At 51.0% G+C, this 19293-nt stretch overlaps 1 protein-coding gene across 3 annotated transcripts in view; it reads left to right on the top strand.

The window, feature by feature from the left end:
- Positions 1–19293, top strand: part of PHACTR1 (phosphatase and actin regulator 1) — a 554037-nt gene that overhangs the window by 508515 nt on the left and 26229 nt on the right. For all 3 annotated transcript variants that reach the window (XM_042985704.1, XM_042985705.1, XM_042985703.1), the window contains one exon: positions 1270–1426. In XM_042985704.1, the coding sequence (XP_042841638.1) occupies positions 1270–1426 (157 nt within the window). The remainder of the gene's footprint in view (positions 1–1269; positions 1427–19293) is intronic.

Here is a 19293-nt window from a genome sequence, read left to right as displayed (position 1 = left end):
CAACGTGGGGCTCAAACTCACAAACATGAGATCATGAGCCAAAGTCAGATGCTCAACCGACTGAGCTACCCAGATGCCCCTAAAAATGAATAAATGTTAAAAAAAAAAAAAAAAAAGACCAGTGGAGGAAGAAAGACCAGCACTATTAAATAAAATCTAAAGGAACCCCCCCCCCCAAACATGGAACTTCCCAGCCTCTCGCTGTTGGCTTTACGCACACCAGGCTTCAGACAGCTAGCTGAACTGGAGAGCTGAGAAGAGGCCTGGTGAGCAAGCAATGAGGTGGTGGAAATAACATCGAAGAGAGAGAACCACAGACGGGCCACCAAAGCCCAGGGGACCCCTGAGTGGGAGTGGCTCCCAGCCTCTGCTCACCGTTTCCTGCCTGGAGAATTGAACGATTTATACCACGGGTTCTCAGCCTCGGCACCGCTGACATTGGACCAGATCATTCTTCACTGGGGGGGGTTACCCTGTGCATCGTAGCATGTTCAGCAGCACCCCTGGCCTCTGTCCGCTAGATGCCAGGAGCACCCTCCCACCCCCCCCCCCCACCAAGACCCCAGTTTTGACAACTGGAAAATATCTCTAGACTTTGCCAAGTCTGTCCCTGGCGGGGGTAGGGAGATGCAAAATCGCCCTTGGTTGAGAACCATAGATGCATTCCAGGCATAAGGAAGCCCCCTCCTCGGCTCAATCCCAGAATGTTCCCTGTTGGAATGATCTTGCCTCCACTCTCGCCCCAAACTCCCCCAACTTTGCCCAACTATACTTTCCTTCACACACCCCGGGGTCCCCTCCAGCTGTCTCCTGCGATTACCTGGCTTCTCCATCATCTCGGAGGCTTCCCCCCTGCAGAGGGCCGCCAGCCACTGCTGGCCCCAAGTGACCTCTGTCCCGCCAACACTGGCCCCTTCTCCTCTTTGAAGCTCCCACAGCTCCTCAGGGCCTCTGACCACTCTGTCTTGCATTCTGTTGCACTCCCCAGGCCCCGCCAGCCCTCCTTTGTGATGCTGCCTGCCCGCTGGGGGTTCCTGGGGGAGCTGGGACCCAATCACAGGCTCCCCCTGTGCTCCTCACCTGCAAGGCACCTGGAACCTGCTGCTTTCGGGAACTCTATCAATGAGCGCTTTGAATGAGGCCTTAGCCACGCCCCGGGTGTTAAACCCATTATGTTGGCCTTCCTGCCTTTAACCTTGAGGCCCAGCCTCGCAGAGGAGGACAGGCAGGTTTACATCAGCATTAATGACTCGCTTCTCCCTCCTGCAGCCTCCCTGGCCATGAAGGTGTGCAGGAAGGACTCCTTAGCCATCAAACTCAGCAACAGGCCCTCCAAGCGGGAGCTGGAAGAGAAGAACATCCTCCCCAGGCAGACGGATGAAGAGAGACTGGAGTTGAGGCAGCAGATCGGCAGCAAGCTCACGAGGTAGGTCAGCCCGCCGGCCGTCAGCTCCGCGGCCTTGAGTAGAATCCAGTTTCCATCGCCAGGTCAGGCCCGGGTGCCCCTTGAACAGCTGCCGGCCGGAAAGGTCCGCGGAAAGCTTTCCACTTTTCCAGGGTTGCTTTTATAGTCCCTTCCCCTTCAAGACTCAACCAGATCTTGGGAATTTGACTTGAATAAAGGTTCAGGGAGAAGCCGAAACGGCAGCTTTCCGGGGCGAATAACGGCCCGTGAAGAAGCACCACCATCCAATAAGACGGGACCGCCTGCATCCGTAGGGGTTGTGGCTTGGCGAGGCCCAAAGCAATCAGATAAATACATTTTCTGCTACGCTGTGCAGCTAGAGGGGACCACAGGTTAATCGGGCCTCGTTGCTAACCTGAGCGGTGGCTCGTATTTGCAGCTATTACAGACATAGGTGTAGCAAGCATGTTACAATTGTGTGTTAAACACCCGTGCGTGTGTTTATAACCTAGGGCATGTTGATGTATCAGCTAACGCTAGCAGAGCGTGTATTATGGGCCTGGCTTTTCTCCTACACATTTTGCGCATATTGAGTCACTTAGTCCTTGAGCCTCGCTACGAAATGGGCATCTGTGTGCCCATTTTACAGAGGAGCACACCAGGGGTGGAGACCTGTAGTTACCCACGCAGTGCTGCACAGAATGGCTCCAGAGCGCCCCCTCTTGGCCACGTGCGTGACACCGCCTCTCTGTTCTAGGAGCTGGCACGCGGACCCCCTTCCCTTGTAGGAGGCGCTGTGCCCAGGGTTTGGGCTGTGCTCTCCCTCTTGGCACAGTCGCCTTGAGTGAGTCACCTTTCTTCTCCGCCTGTGTTTCTGCATTGGTAAAATGGGAGTTGCAAGAATTCAGAAGCATAAGGAAAGCCTTCAGGCCCATCCCTGGCCCACAGTACACACTCAGTCATCTGTTATTATTTCGTTTTCTCCTCCCATCAAGTCCGGCAGGTAGCTTTCGTGGTCTCCTCAAGGACAAGTGAGGAAAGTGGTGTATAAAGAGCTAACAGAGGCGTAGCCATCACCCAGCAGCGTGCTGGTATTCTCCCCTCCCAGCGGATTTAGTTCTTTACTTCCGGGGCAGCTCCTGTCTCGTGGTCAACTTGGTTTCGGTCTGGAGGATGCTGTTTCACTGGTGCAGGGCTGTGTAACTCGTCGGACGCTGATGGACGATATGGTCTCCCTTCTGCCGCCTTTAGAGTCCTAGGATGCAAATCGGTCACCACCTGCCTCTTGCACACGCTCATCGAATGCGGTAACCCGTTCGGAGTTTAGTGATCCGCATCTCTCTGAAAACTGTGGTGACGGCTCCTTCCAGCGCCCCGGAGAGCATGTCCCATCGTTGGCTCGTTAAATGTTGTTCCTTTCATGCAACAGACATTTCTGTCCACGCAGCTCTCACCCCTTGTCCTCATTCTCCTCCTTCAGCGACTGCTCAGAGCCTCCTCCCTATTATCGTCCCTCCTGGAGACCGCGCCACTCCCAGGGTATAACCAGCTTCTCTTTCTGGGGGTGGGATGGGTGGCTATAGGTGTGGGCTGCTTCCTGAGCCAGCTTGTTCCGTTTTGCACCTAATACAGATAGGGCCGGCCCTTGGTGGGACTCGGGGAAGAAAGAAAGAGCCATTTCTTGAGCCCAGCCCATCTTCTCGAAGGGCAGCTCCCTCATGCCAAGGGTCAGCACCCTTTATTGTGTTTGTTCTCCTCACTTCCCACTTCCCTGGCTTTGCTGCCGAACAAGCAGAGCCCAGGCATGTGAGGGGGGGAATGGGGGAGTTCTCTGGGGGACATGATGTCAGGAAGAAGCCAGGACATCTGGCCGCCCAGGGGGGCATCTCACTGGGGAAAGAGAGACAGGTGGGGGGGGGGGCATGGTGTAGAAAGCAGTTATACGGCTGGCTTCTCTGCTTACCCATTGTAGAGGTGTTCCACCTGGAGGTAAGCGACAAAGTGAAACAGGAAATTGCTGTCCCAGAACATACTCCCCAAAAGGGAGACAGCCCCCAGCTTCTCCTGCCTGAACCCAAGTTCCCATCTGGCCGCCATGACCGGCCGGCAGATGGGAAGAGACCCAGACCATGCACGTGCCGGAAAAAGTCCTCCTTGAACATCAACCCTTGAACATCAAGTTCAAGTTATCCTTGAACATCAACCCTTCCCAACCCTTCCTCTTCTAACAACACTTAGCTACTGCCTGGAATTCCTAAAATCCACTGAAGGTTACCATTCGCCAGCCTCTTTCACCCTGATGGTGGCCCGGGGGAGAAAGAGGGGGGCAGGGAGGGCAGCATTGGGCATATTTGAGGTGTTGAGCTGGCCGGCATCCTTGCTCCCAAGTTCACCCCGTCTTGGCTCCCTCTTCCAGCTAGGGAGTTGATTTCCTTGCGGTAAGACCCCGGGCATCTCTAGCCAGACTGTAGAAAGTGGATCTTAAAGAGAGAGGATTGTCAGAAGTGTTTAGCGGGCTGAGTACTGCGGTCTCCAGCGGCCAGGCCAGTCTGCATCTCAAGCCCACCTTCAACATAGTGCAGCCACTGATTCACACCCAAGGAGTTTTCGAGACCGTTCCCTTTAGCATGAGAACCCAGCTCTGTGCTCACAGCCACTCCTTTATCCTGGAGCCAGGGCCGAATGGAAGGGACTTTCTGAGAACCAGAAGGTGACAGTGGTGGAGAGAAGTAGTTGTAGGACAGGAACCTTGGGTTCTAGCTCTGGTTTCTGCAGTTTCCTGAGCAGGCACCTGCCTTCCCTGGGCCCTCACTCCCTAACCCGAGGGGATCAGATTAGGTCATCTGATCACCTTCCGCCATTTGTGAGCTTAATTATCGAAAAAGTCACTAAAAGAATGTTAGGAATCTGCATTGAGTTTGCTGCGGGGCTGTGGCATTCTTTGGCTGCTGGAGGTGGCACAGAAGGGCTAGAAATCTTACCTGCTTTGAAAAACACGAGGCCAAGTCTGCTGTGCTCACGGAGTGACAAGCAAGATACAAAACCTAATGTTAGCCTGGCAGTGTTAATAGCATAAAACAAACAAACAAAGCAGCATTCCAAGAATGCTCCCAGCTTGGGGGTGGGAAGCAGAAACACCACGTAAAACGATGTCAAGCATAAGGCAGAGGATGCAAAAACATTGTCCTTTCAAAAATATGTTCTCGTGGATGCCATTGGGCACACTCTCCAGAACCCCAATCAGGGAGCCATCCGGGTGTCTTGACAGTCGGTGGCCATTGAGAAATGTGGGCTGCCCTTGAGACATGAACATGGTCCGCTGGGTGCACATTGGCTCTGCGCCTTCTGTATACAGACTCAGGATGGGTGCAGAGAACCAAGGGGTGAGCAAGCCCATCTACTTGGGTGTCAGGGGGACACAAGTAGCAAGACTTCTATTTAAATGTATTGTGTATCATTCTTTTTAATTTGATTGTGTGCGTGTGTGTGTGTGTAGTATATGAATGCACTTGTGTGTGGCTAAAAGAAATGGCATATATGGGGGTGCATGCCTAGATTTTATTGATGGAGTTTTTTTTTATAGTTTTTTATGTTTATTTATTTATTTTGAGAGAGATGGAAAACATGAGCAGGAAAGGGGCAGAGAGAGAGAGAGAGAAAGAGACAGAAAGACAGAGAGGGAATCCCAAGCAGGCTCTGTGCAGAGCCAGACGTGGAGCTCGAACTCCTAAAACTGTGAGATCATGACATGCGTTGAAATCAAGAGTTAGATGCTTAACCAACTGATAGAGCCACCCACGCGCCCCTATTGATGGAGTTTTCAAAAAGCATAGAGTCCCCAGGTCAAAGGGCCCTTCTCAGGGCTACGTGAGGAAGACTTGTCATCTCCCGTGACCTCTGGTCCATGGAAACGTAGAACCTCAGGTAGTCCCTCAGCCCACCGGAGCCCCGCCCAAATGCAAGACCGAGCTGCTCTCCATCTGGGCCTCTTCTTGGGAGCCCTCCGGGCTGGACCGTAGGAGGTGCTCAGCCCAAGTGTGTGCTGTTAGCTGTCGGATCCACTCCTAGTTCTTTTCCTATACCAAGCTGGTTATTCTCCCGAGAGAAATATTCAGTCCACAGGATTCCATTTTATGTGCCACCAATTTACCACCCACCCCCCCCCCAAATCACAGAAGAAATGAGGGAGCCATGGCTCTCAGTGTCCGTAGCTCAAGTGGCTTCCTGATCAGCCAGGGATATGACTTCTGTTCCTTCTCCGCTCTCCAGCGGGGGGTGGCGACAGAGCCAGGGAGTGAGACTCCCCTGCAGGGCACAGAGCCCCTGGGAAGGGGGCTTTCAGAGACTGCACAGAAGCCTGACGCCTAAAAACATCATGCTGTTGTCTCTGAACTATCCTTTAGAAAGCAAATTGTTCTGTAAGTCACCAGGACTGCTTGTTTTAAAAGGAAGGAACTAAGACTCTGGAACATGGCTTGTTCATGATCACTCAGCAGCCAGTGGACTTAGACCTTCTCTCAGGGAGCTGCCAGCTCTCCAGACCTAGCCGGCTCGGTCCTCTCCCACCGAGACCCTCTCCGCCGTCCGCTCGAGTCCCCTCTGGAACGTTTAGATGAGACAGAGGGAGGAAAGAAGCCTAGGAAGAAAAATCAAACAGAAGGCGCCTGGGCAGTGGATGTAGGAGCGCGTAATCTAATGCACGCTCGGGAGTAAGTGGGGATTGAGGCGGTCTGCTTCCCTCACACACTTGCCCACCGAAAATACCTCTCCTCCCTTGAAATATCAGCCTCCCGCTCGGGTGAAGTGCCTTCACCTTTTTTGCAGCCACCGTTGACCAGAATCTCTCAGCACCGGCCTGAGCGGGTGCGCGCCCAGCCCCCACTTGTCTTTGGAAACATCTCCGTGGGGAAGCTCTTGAAAGCCACGCTTGGTTTGGGGAAGGATGTTTCTCTTCGGGATGTCCTTTTTCTGGACCAGACGTGTCCAGAGATTCAGGCCGTTCCCCTATGATTCCACCTGAGGATCAAAGGAAGAGACTTAAGCTTCTCAAAGTATTCTTTGCTGTAGATGCATCACCCTGATTGACCTGTGTGTTTATCTCATCTCCCTGGGAGTACAGCTCTGTGTCAAAATTTCCCTTTTATGAGACCAGTCATATTGGTTGGGGCCCAACCATAATGGCCTTGTTTTAACTTGGTTATCCCGGTGAAGAGCCTGTCCCTAAATAAGGTCTTATTCTGCGGTACTGGGTTACGACTCCAACCTACAGATTTGGGGGAGATAGGATTCAACCCATAACATGTGGGGAGGTATAAAGTGGGTCTAGCTAGGAAAGGGGCCCCAACCGCAAATGCACGTGGGGACAGCCAGAGAGTGAACATAAGTGAAGCAGGCAGCTCTGAGATTGTTAACAGAGAGTGTTGGGCACAGAGGCACTGGCACGGGACACCTGGGTGGCTCGGTCAGTTACGCACCTGACTTCGGCTCAGGTCACGATCTCGAGGTTCGTGAGTTCAAGCCCCACGTCAGGCTCTGCGCTGACAGCTCAGAGCCTGGAACCTGCTTCGGATTCTGCGTCTCCTTCTTTCTCTGCCCCTCCCCTACTTGCTTGCGCTCGCTCACTCGCTGTCTTTCAAACATAAATAAACATTAAAAAAATATTTTTAATAAATAAAGGCACTGGCACCATTCACCTTTAGCCCCTGTTGTTTTGCAGAAATGAAGGACTAGTTTGTCATATCCTCTGAAAACAAAATCCGGATTTGTTTAAATGACAGTTCCAAATTTTTAAAACTTGGCACAGAGCAAGGAGAATACATTTATGGACCAAATCCAACCCCGGGGAGCGCATCTCTGCCTGGGTCCCTGGTGTTGACCTCTGACCTGGAAGACGTACTCTTTTCGTCCGTGTGACACAACCCTACCTTCTGTGGGGAAGTGCGCTACGCATTTTGCTGAGATTTTGACATGGGAATATTCTGTGCGTCACGTGTGTAAATGTGAGAGCGTTGTATGTGTGTATCTGCAGCAATTGGGAATTAACATCTTGTAGGTATCATTCAAGATACACCTTGAATGTAGGTATTTTTGTGGATGGATCCTTAAAGCAGTCCACCACGTCCCTAGAGAGAGCTTGTGATCCAGCGTTCTCTGTCTCGGGAGTTTAGTCAGATGACTCCTGAAGAATACGTTAATTTGGATTTTTTTCCTCAATGCCCATGAGTCTGGGAATCAGAAGGATTTCAGAAGCACCTGCTGCTCGTTGATCGTTCGAACGTACCCCTAAGGTATGAAAACCAGCACTAAGCTCCAGGTCCGGATCAGAGGTAGAACCCTCCTTTGAGAAGTACGAAAATTCTCCTCTCCTCCTCGCTGGGTACGGTCCCCGTCACCTAGCGAGTCACTATCGTTATTCTGGCGGAGGGTGGTGAACGAGATGGGGCCGGTGGGAAAATCCCCCTGGAACTTACTATGTTCTTGCCTCGTATTTAGAATGTAATAACGTGGTAGAGAGAAAGAGTGTGCTATATCCGTGTGTTCCGCTGCCAGGTGGCTCACAACTAGAGTCACCACGAGCCGAACACAAAGTGATACGTGCAGAGGATTAGGTCCTGCGTTAAATCAGAGTGCAGCGTTCAAAGGAGAAAATTGAAATCCATTTCTTACGCTCGTGGCACAGGCAATAAAAGACAGTCATTCTGACTTGTAACTGTGGCTTGCTCACCCGCCGCTTGTGGTTTGGGAAAATGCCGCCATCAGTCAGCCACACCAGACTCTCATTCTGAGGTGGCAAACAGCATTCCCCACACCCCCGAAATCTAAGGACCGATGCAAAGCGTGAGCTGGCATCTCCCCAGGCTAGGTAATTTCTTTGTTTAATTTTTTTTACTGTTTATTTTATTTTTGAGACAGAGAGAGAGCATGAGCAGGGGAGGGGTAGAGAGAGAGAGAGAGGGAGACACAGAGTCCGAAGCAGGCTCCAGGCTCCGAGCTGTGGGCACAGAGCCCAACGCGGGGCTCGAACTCACAAACCGCGAGATCATGACCTGAGCCCAAGTCGGACGCTCAACCGACTGAGCCACCCAGGCGCCCCTCCCCAGGCTAACGTAATTTCTGCTGCTGCATAAGCACGTCCTAAAACTAGGGATAAGACTCGAAGGCTCTATGAGTTCAGTTCAACTTTGGCTGAGTGCGCCTAGACACGAATCACCTCGAGCCCCCACTCCAGTGAGGAAGGAGGAAAGTAGACCCGGGTGCACTTTGGGAGGGGTGCCTTGTAGACCCCGCCTTGCAGGCCAGGCGGCTCCATCATGGTCATCCCCGGCATCTTGACCGTGGTGGTGGTGGTGGCCGTGGCACGGAGCCCAGCCCGGGGGGGGGGGGGGGGGGGGGGGGGGGGGGGGGGGCGGGGGACCCGGGGAGGAAGGGAAAGCGGGTCATGGCATCCGCTCTGCGTCCCGTCCACAAAGCCCGGCTGGCTATGGCTCCGACCGGTGGGCTTTCTCTGCGGATTCCGAGACCACCCCCTGAACCAAAGTGCAACGAGGTCCGAGTCACCTCGCTGACGTTGCGCGAGTGCACGTGGTTCTTCGGCATCTGCGTGGCACACGCGTGGACCCGTCCAGTGGCTCCCACGCTTGATGCCTCTCCCGTCACCTGGCCGCACAAAGCAGGAAATCCTCTTTAAAAAGCCCTTCAGAAGCGCTGGCATCTCGTGAAAGGTGCTGAGCTGAGATCTGCATGAGGCACCTTGGGAGGAGGTGGAAGAAAACTTGCAGAGCACAGGTGTGGAGGCTGTGGCCTTGAGGCATGAGCCACGCCCATCACAGGACCCACGGCCGTGGCCAACAGAGCCTCGTGAAGACCCAAGAGCCTCTTGCCGCCCCCCTCCTCCCCCCGCCAGCTGTTAAGAAATGCAGTGAAGACAGAGTTCTTGACGTCTTGTCACCAAGACGGGCTTTCTGAGCCCTGACAGCATGCGTGTGTGTGTGTCCAGGGTGGGGGGGAAGGGCGGGATTGCACTTTGCAAGCCTTATGGGGGATGTCAAGGAACAAAGCCACATCTTGTCAGGCACTTCCAGGGCTCTGTGCTTGTGACTCGCAGCTGCCCCGGCTGTCTGTTTTTCCATCGTCCAGGAAGGGGTGGGGGGCAAAAGGGCTGCTTTCTACTCAGCGAAAACAGAATCCATCTATGTTTAAAACTTGCCAAGGTTAAAAAAAAAAAAAAAGTGGCCATCACTGGGGGGGGACAGGGAGTCTCATTTTGTTTTCTGCTTCATAGCTTTTCTGAACAGCTGATTCTTCATGCCAGCAGCATGTCAAATCTGGAGCGCTGCGTCGGGGAGGGTGCAACTCTGTGTCACGCTACAGACGAAGCAGAGAATGGGGGAATCTTCCAGGCTGCCGTATGGCCACATTTTAAGTTGTTAACGGCCCTTTTAGTTCTCCGGTGATTTGTGTCCGGGTCGTTATTGGGGTACTCTGCAATGATCATGCTTGTTTGTCGTTAATTTAGCGGACGGCAGAAAGGCCCTCTCTGTCTCTTGGAATATTTGCCTGGGTAAGAGAGGAATCAGCCTGTCTGCATTCAGAGGCAACCACTCAGGGTGATGGCCCCTGACATAACATTACATAAGACTCCAGAGGCCTCTCTGTTGATAACAAGCTTTCCCACTGGCATTTGAGCGGATGATTTTCATCTCAACCCTGCAAGATGGCCGTTGTTGGGATCGCTTCGTGTAGGTGAGGAAACCGAGCTGAGGATCGTAGAGGTGATAAGCGGCAGAGAGAAAGACATCTTTCAAACCCCAAGACTTTCCTATTTGAGGCAGACATGCTAAGAAAAATGTTTAGTCTGGTTTAGTTTTTGTGTTGGACGGAATTTCCATCCCAGGTCCCCGGGGTTGGGCGGGAGTTGTGTGGGATGGTGGTGGAATTCTGGAACAGGGGCTCCGTCTTATGTGTGCAGATGTCCTCAAGGGAGAGAGAAGCTATGGAAGGAGGAAGGGATAGGAGATTTCCTTCCATCTTGGACTCCACTGGGCTTTTTATTGCATTTCAGGAACACTGCCCACGGGGGGTAGGAAGAGCTGAGGTTTGAGTCTAGAGACACTCCTGCCTGTTAGAATGTGGGGAGCGAGGGGGTCCACGCGCTGGTTCCCACAGTGTGGTCAGTGGCATTAGCGTATCCTGAGAACTTGCTGAAATGCGTACTTTCAGGCCCCACCCAGACTCTGAATCAGAAATTCTGAGGGTGGGACCTAGACATCTGCATCGTAACAAGCATGATTCTGACACACACTGATGTTTGGGAAGCAGTGGTCTGAGGAGAAAGAACAATCCAGGCCTATGAAGCTAGACCTTAGATTGAAAGTGCCATCGTTCGTTTACTGACTGGGTTCCCGTCCAGCCTCAGTGTCTACCTCTATAAAATGGACCTTCCACCCTAGGTCATCAAGAGCTCTAAATGAGTAATTCTTTCAATTGTCCCCGATAACGAACACTGGTTCCTTCCCTCTGTCTGTGAATTTGAGTGTTAATATTATGCCGGCCTCTCCCTACTCAGAGTAAGTCATGCTATTTGCCCTAACAGGCAAATCCTAAATCCCAGTGGCCTAAGGCAGTAAAGGTTTGCTTTTCACTGGAGTAAAGCCTTATGTGGATCAGATGGCCTCTCCATCCTATAGCCATCACAGGCTTCTAGAACACATGACTCCAGCATCTCCATAGCCAGGGAAGAGGGAGTAGAGGAGATAATCCACATCGCTTCTGCTTAAAACCCACCAATGAGAACGAGGCTTATGACTCCAACCCAACTGCAGGGGAGGCTGGAGAAGGTGAAGAGCATTTGTAGTATTTGATGAGCACAAAGTACCTTAACTACAACTCTAGCCAGCCAGTGTTTGTCATAGTCCTTCTTTCCTTAAGGTCATGGTGCCAGTCATATAAAAGGGGCCATCGTATCTAAAACAGACTCGATTAAAAGACTTTTCAGAAACTGGGGTGTGTTCACACAGTGGGAATATTACACGGTCTTTAAGAAGGAAATTCTGCCATTTGCAACAGCACGGATGAACCCAGAAGACGTTATGTTAAGTGAAATAAGCCAGACGTGGAAAGACAAATACTGCACAAACTCACTTGTATGGAGAGTCTTAAAAACCCAAAAAGATCAAACACAGACTTGACAGAGAGTAGAATGGTAATTACCAGAGGCTGGGGAGTTGGGGGGGAGGGGGGCAAAGGCAAGTCTGTGATCAAGCCGCACAGACTTTCAGTTCTAAGATGAATAAGTTCTGGAACAGGTAATGAACAGCATGGCAATGAGAGTTGATAGTAACACATTGTGGGGGCGCCTGGGTGGCTCAATCAGTTGAGCCTCCAATTCTTGATTTGGGCTCAGGTCATGTTCTCACGGTTCGTGGGATCGAGCCCCACATTCAGCTACATGCTGACGTCGCGGAGCCTGCTTGGGATTCTCTCTCCCTCTCTCTCTGCACCACCCCCCTCGCTCATGTGTGGGTGCACGCGTGCTCTCTCTCAAACAAACATTTAAAACAAATGGCAGGTAACACATCGTATACTGTAATTTCCCAAGAGAGTAGATCTGACGTGTCCTCACCACACATCAAAAAAAGAAAAAAAAAAGGCACCTTATGACACGAGGTGATGGATGTGTTAATTTGAGAAAATCATTTCACATTTTAAGTATACCCAGTTTCCATCTGTCCCAAATGAAACATAAATAAAGGCCTTTCCACTGTTGGCCGAAGTATAGAAGGCAGCCAGTTGGCGGTTAGAAGGCAGAGAGCACAGTATCTCCGAGGGGAGCAGACCACGAGAAGAGTCTTGGAGAGTGTGTGTTGGGGCCAGTGTCTCTGCGTGCTCGCGAACGGCGTCAGTGGATGAATTGCTCCTGAGGTCCAGTTGAGTAAAGCAACTCATAGCATTGAAAATCATCTCACTTAGAGAAAAAAGAGACCCCTCCCCCCCAAATAAACACTGCCTGCATCTAAAGAAGAAAAACAAAGCAAAAACTAGCTTAAGTACAAATGGAGGGTGTAAGGTGAACTTTCCAGGGCCACAAGTTACTAAGGGAGACCACGGACCCTCGGCTTCAACAAATTAATTCTGTAGTAAACTATTAGTTAAGCACCCACTGTGTGCACAACACTGGGCTGAGCGTCATTAAAAAACGTAGCTGGATAACCATCCCTCTCAAAGGATTAAGACAAGCTAGTCAAGGCATACTCGTTTTCGGGTTTACTCTGGGAAAAGATCAAAGTGGCAAGTTCTGTGGGGAACGTGTGGCTTCTTCTGGAGCGCGTGGTTTTATTGGCATGAATCTCTTAGACTATTTATCTTCCCATGTTTTTCCTTTATTCCCAAACGAATGGCGGGGGTCGGCGGGGGGGGGGGTATCATTTAAATATTGAATAATCCAAACCTTTGATTCAGAGTCATTTTCTCTGAAACCAGCACATTAATGGGAACATCTTCAACTCGAGTTGTCATAGCACTTTTCCTGCGATACAGTCTTTTTCTCGCCGCAATCTTTTGGTCCCCTTATAAACTAAAACAGATAAGGACATGTCATTTCTATCACACTGTGATCCAGGAAAGGACTCTCGGAGCCATTTGTGAACTTGCCAGGAGGCAATAAATACACTGAGTTCAGTTATCTTGAGAAGCATTCAAAGTATCTTTCGATCTTTGGTTGAAAGATAATTTTGTTGCTTGGAATTCTACCTCAAAATGTGGTCTGGTGCTTTCAGAATGGCTTATTCAGATTTTCTTTTTTTTTTTCTTCCGCGATGGGCTTTGTGCCTGTATCTCGAGAAGAATTAATATACCTGAAATTACTATCACACTGTGTGTTAACTTTGTAAATAAAAACTTACAAAATTGGGGCACCTGGGTGGCTCAGTCAGTTAAGCGTCTGACTTCGGCTCAGGTCATGATCTCGCGGTCCGTGGGTTCGAGCCCCACGTTGGGCTCTGTGCTGACAGCTCGGAGCCTGGAGCCTACTTCAGATTCTGTGTCTTCCTCTCTCTCTACCCCTCCCCTGCTCACACTCTGTCTCTCTTTCTTTTTCTCTCTCTCTCAAAAATAAATAAACATTCCAAAAAAAATTTTTTTAACTTAGAAAATTAATATCCCTCAAAAAAGGGAGAAATATATTCACGTCTCTCCGGAAGAAACAGGCCAGTTATTTGATTAAGAGCTTCACAAGTCATATTCTTAGTTATTTTTCTCAATTCATGTCTGAAAGAAAAACAGATTACTTACAGCAGAGGTTTTGAATTAAATCTTTGAGGAGCATTTTCAGTCATCAAAAGGCCCGTGAAGAAAGGGATTCTTGAATTCTCACAGAGGTGGGTTCTTCCATGGGCACCGTGCCCCCCTGGATCGTGCTTATTAGCTCATAGAACATTTCAGCCAAAGGCCCAAGCAAGAGATGATTCCCCATCTTAGCAGATGGGGATTCAACTATAAAGTTGAATCATAGCTCGGAAAGTCTCAATAATTTTGAAGACTGAGTAGGTACTTTGGAGGATCCTTTACCCGGTGCCTTAGTTTGGAGTTTGCCTACTCTCGCTGTCATTCGGATGAATGAAGCTCTAATCGTGTATTCTGACGATTTCTTTGTTCCTTGTTTTGATGGTGAAGTTGGCATTTCCGGTCTCCGGGATAATTTCCAGGGTACGTAAGGTGCCTTCTGCCTCGCCCGCCAAAATCGGCTTCGGGTTGCATTACAGGTGATTTTTCTGCAGCTCCCGTGTAGAGCTTGCACACGGTCCTGAATACTTAAATTGCAGAGTTGGATTACACTTGAGAAATGTGCAGTACAGTTCTTTTTCACGTCTGCCCGCACATCTTTGCTTACTGGTGAAATACCGCGGATCGCGTGCAAAATGCTAATGAGAGTAATTCATTTTATTTATTTTCATTACATTCATTTGACTCTTGGTTACAACGCAAAGATTTTTGTAATAGCCTCGAAATCTGCATAGATGCTCTCACTAAATAGAATAGAAACGGGAAAAATCATCCAAAGATACAAACCCTGGAGAATCGCTTTTCCCTCTGATTCTGAAGGCAATTCCTTTGAAATATAAGTGAATGCGCTTCTATTTTAGGAAGTGTGATCATGAAAATTTTATGTTCTTTGCCCGTTGAATCGTGAAAACAATAGTTCTTCAAAACGGGAAGCCTTGTTAGTTCCTTTGGAAAAAAAAAAGTAGGCAGGCAGATGAATAGTGCACGCTCACAGGTAATCCGTCTGTTGAAAAGAGTTTTCGCTACCTTAAATCCAGCCCTCCTTTTGGCTTCTAAGATTTTCCTTGTGTTGTTCATCTTTATACTGTAACTTACTAAGCTCTTCTTTTTTTTTTTTTTAATACTTTTTAAAGTTTATTTATTTTTAAGAGACAGAGAGCACAAGCAGGGGAGGGGCAGAGAGAGAGAGACACAGAATGTGAAGCAGGCTCTGAGCCGTCAGCACAGAGCCCGACGTGGGGCTCGAACCCACGAACTGCGAGATCATGACCTGAGCCGAAGTCGGACGCTCAACTAACTGAGTCACCCAGGCGCCCGCACCAAGCTCTTCTTAAAAGACGCTAAGGTAGGAGCGCCTGGGTGGCTCAGTCGGTTGAGCGTCCAACTCTCGGTCTCCGCTGGGGTCGTCACCTCACGGTTCATGAGGTCGAGCTCCACGTCGGGCTCTGCGCGGACAACACGGAGCCTGCTTGGGATTCTCTCTCCCTCCTCCTCTCTCTGCCCCTGCCCCCCTCGTGCTTGCTCACTCCGTCTCTCTCTCAAAATAAATAAATAAAATATTAAAAAATAAAAAGATGCTGAGGGTAGTCGATTGTGTCTCCCCGTGAGTTACTGATGACCCTGTACCAGGGCTGCCCTCCTGAATCTGACCGAACCAGGCCATCTGCCATCTGTATGTCCATCCCAAGAAGCCCAGCCCATGTCCCATGCAGGGACACCCTCCTTGTGTGACCTGGCACCCCCTTTGTACTCGTGGGAGCTAAATGGACGGCTTCTGCCTGGAGCCTGCCATGTGGGTCCAGCACATCCCTGGAGCCCCTCCCCTCCCCACCCGGGCCCCCCCCCCACCCGTATCTCAGTTCTCTGTCACGGTGCCCTCTTTCCTCACCGTCCTTGATGAGCAGAGTCCTTTGGGATTTCACAGCCCATGAGATCTGATTCTCACCCCACTGTCAACGAGCAGGGCAACAAGGACATGCTCAGGCATTTTCCGTGAAGGAACCATAACTCCACGTGGCTTCGTCCAGACACAAAGGAAATAAGCCCGTTGTTTTTCTTTTCTTTTTGAAAGCCTATGTGCAGTCTCCAGTTCAGGCTCCTTGAGAAATTAGCAGCAAAAAAAAAAAACAGTCACAAGTTTGCACCGTGTGTCACCTGGTCTCTGGTTCATGATTTATTCGTAATAGAATGCTGAGGTATGTATAAAACTGTGTCGGTCATTTTCTTAAACATTCATCGCTCCCATAAAAGATTTCAAACGGCCCGTTTGGTCTGGCAATGGGCTGGATCCAAGAGGACATTCTGATCTCCCTTATGTACATCACAGTTGTCCTCCCGTTGAGTTGATAACAGAGCCCTAAGGTCAGGGACCCCGTGAGAAGGAAGAAATCATCTTCATAAGGCCAAGGAAGGTGGGGCAAAAACTCTTATTGAGGGAAGGGTGCCGTAAGTGGGGGAGCTCACAGCTCAGCCGCACGGCCACCGCTCTCCTCCAACTGTGGAGCCATCGAGACTGAACCCCGTGTGGGCCAACGCATGAGAAAGGGACAGGAGCCCGGAAGCCCCGAGGGAGGAGGATAAGAGCATAGCATGGGGACAGTTGGCATAAAAAAAAAACACTGCAGGGAAGGTGATGCCTGGGAGACAGGGCGTCTGCCAGATATTTGATCTGTGATGGCCGTGACGAGGAGGAGAGCATTGTTGTGTTCAGGTTCGCGGTCTCGTGTGTCGGGGACCCGGCATATTGCTTCTTCTTACGTGAGTAAGAACCACACAGCACGTGACTAGAGAAGAACCCTTCCATTTTGCATTGAGGAACCAAAACCATTCGTGTTGTGTGTGCTGTGACACGTCTTGGGGTTCCACTGCACTGGGCACGGTTTTCAGAAGCGGGTGACACCCTGTGGCAGGGGCCACGAGCTAGAGCGTGAGGGCCACATCTGGCCTGTTGGGACATCCCACTTGGATGGAACTCAATGGCTTTTCCCTGGTATAGTGACAGAGTAGAGTGGTAGTGACAGAGATCACATGGCCCACCAACCTTGAAGTATTTACTGTCTGGCCCTCCGAAGAAGAAAGAAATGACACATTAAAGAATCTAGACGGAGGACATTTGGAGAAGGTGGCCTTGCCTCCTGCAGATTGACATTTACGAAGCGCATCAGCTTAAAATCTCCCCGTTACAGGGAGAAACTTTATCTTCATGCAGAGAGGGTTCTGTTCCCTGTACTAGTTTCTATAATCAGAATGGTTCCATTTGCTTTTGCTTACTTAGCCCAAATCTGAAGCCCCGTATTGCTTCACAGATTATACTAGGGATGTAGTGCATTGTTTTTAAATTCGCTTTATTACCTGAGCGACTAGAAAAGCTGCTTCCAGGGCAACCGGGTGCCATCAGAAGCGGCACGGCTGAGCCCTTGGCCAGCAGAGGAGGGGTGGGCTGTACAGACAGATGAGAGAGGGAATCGGTGTAGCAGAAGATGTGTGTTGTCCTCAAGAAAGGAGGGGCCACACGCCATGCCCAGCAGGCCCAGCTGGGAAGGGTGTTTCAGCAGGAGTGATAGGAGGGTCGTCTTGTTTTTGTTGCGGGAGCTGGATTCCGGCCCCAGGAAGAGGTACGAACATGCCAGGAGGAGGGACACGAGGAGGAGACGTCCAGTACTGGCACCCGGTTCCTTGAGCGCCAACCTCGGGACGGGAGATCCAGGGGACACCTAGACCCAGCCTCGCACAGACGGGAAGACAGGTTGCGACGGAGGTTCCAGCAAGCCTTGGAACCACAGACACGCGGGATGTGTGTAAAACTGAGGTGACCAGGGGCGCCTGGGTGGCTCGGCTGGTTAAGCATCCGACTCTCAGTTTCGGCTCAAGTCGTGATCTCACGGATGGTGAGTTCAAGCCCTGCGTCAGGCTCTGTGCTGAGCCTGCTTGGGATTCTCTCCCTCCCTCTCTCTCCCCCCGCCCCTCCCCCACTGGCCCGTGGGCGCGCTTTCTCTCGCTCTCAAATAAACTTTTGAAGAATTTAAAAAATAAGATTGAGGTGACCAGAGCCCGACAGAACCTCTGTAGGACACTTACTGTGTGACGAAAACATGTACTTAACACACGCACCCCGCCCCCCCCGCCACGTGTGCCCATGTCGGGAGAGCCCGTGTTCTGACTGGGGACGTGGGGTGCTGAGAAGGACCCAGTGCTCTGCTGTGGTTGATGGTCCCCCATCCCTCCCCCCACCACCCGTGAAGGCTGAGAAGGAGGCCTTCCGGGGCTCTGGGAGGCCGAGCGTCCCCCCGTGGGTGGGGTCCTGCTTTCAGGCAAGGCTCAGCCTCACGGTGTTCCCCGGTGAGAGACGTGTTGGTCGGGGTGCTCTCCCGGAGGAGGAGACCGCTCCTGACCGAGGGAATGTTCCACAGTGAGCCATTTCCTTCAGGACGGAGGGGGCCCTCTGACACCTCGGGAGCTGGTTTTGCTGGTGGTCCTGGGAAGGACGTGACCGTCACGGCCCAGGGCCGCTCATGGAATCTGCCCAGTTTTCTCTGGGCTCGTACTGGGCCTTGCAGCCCTGAGACGCTGCCTGCCCGTGCCTGGGTGCCACTGTCAAAGTGCACACGTGGGAGAGTGGGGGGCTGTGTGGGCCATGTACCTCATGCGACCAGAACGTGAGGACGTCAAGCAGAAAACCAGAGGGAGGGACAAGAACGTGGGCTCTCATTCACCACACTGGGAACTAAGAGTCCTTTGGTAGCTACGTGCTCTAAGTTCCCGGTCGCCTTTTGGGGAATACATTTAAGGAGAGACAGCCTCTTCTCACAAGGGGTCTCCCAGAGCATTGGGTGGATAAGGCCAAAAGAAAGTAGGGAGAAATCATTTCTGTTTCCTGTATAATCAAGGTAAAATGTATTCGAAGTGTCCCTATCAGTCCGTTTTCCCATTCCCATTAAATAGATCCTTTCCCGGACAGGTCAACCCTTCCCATTCATCTTTCCTGATCCTTTTAGAATTAACAAAAAGGTTGCCAAAGAATGCAAAAATGCAAATCCAGATTGTTTAGACATTCCTAAAATCCATGCTGCCAGAAAGAAAAAGGGTGGGGGGGTGGGGATTGAGGAGGAAGGGATCTGGTCTGTTACATCACATATACAGAAAGATACGTCTTATGAAAGATGATCATGCCACAGGAAAGCACTTACAGTTTCATGAGAATAACTACATTTGAGAGGCACCTGGATGGCTCAGTCAGTTAAGCGTCTGACTCCGGCTCAGGTCACGATCTCATGGTTCATGGGTTCGAGCCCCACGTTGGGCTCTGTACTGACAGCTCAGAGCCTGGAGCCTGCTTCGGATTCTGTCTCCCTCTCTCTCTCTCTCTGCCCCTCCCCTGCTCACGCTGTTTCTCAAAAAAAAAAAAAATAAAAACATACATTTGATAACACCCCTTTGGGCTGCAGGGTATATTGGCTTAAAAATGAAGCTTTACATTTGGGGCACCTGGGTGGTTCAGTCGGTTGACTGTCCCAACTCTTGATTTCGGATCAGGTCATGATCTCATGGTTGGTGAGCTCTAGCCCCATGTTGGGCTCTGTGTTGACAGCACGGAGCCTGCTTGGGATTCT

This window comes from Panthera tigris, chromosome B2 (assembly GCF_018350195.1).
Source record: "Panthera tigris isolate Pti1 chromosome B2, P.tigris_Pti1_mat1.1, whole genome shotgun sequence".
Lineage (NCBI taxonomy): Eukaryota > Metazoa > Chordata > Mammalia > Carnivora > Felidae > Panthera > Panthera tigris.
Note: the sequence above shows the minus strand (reverse complement) of the source record. Positions and strands in the feature narration are given on the sequence as shown.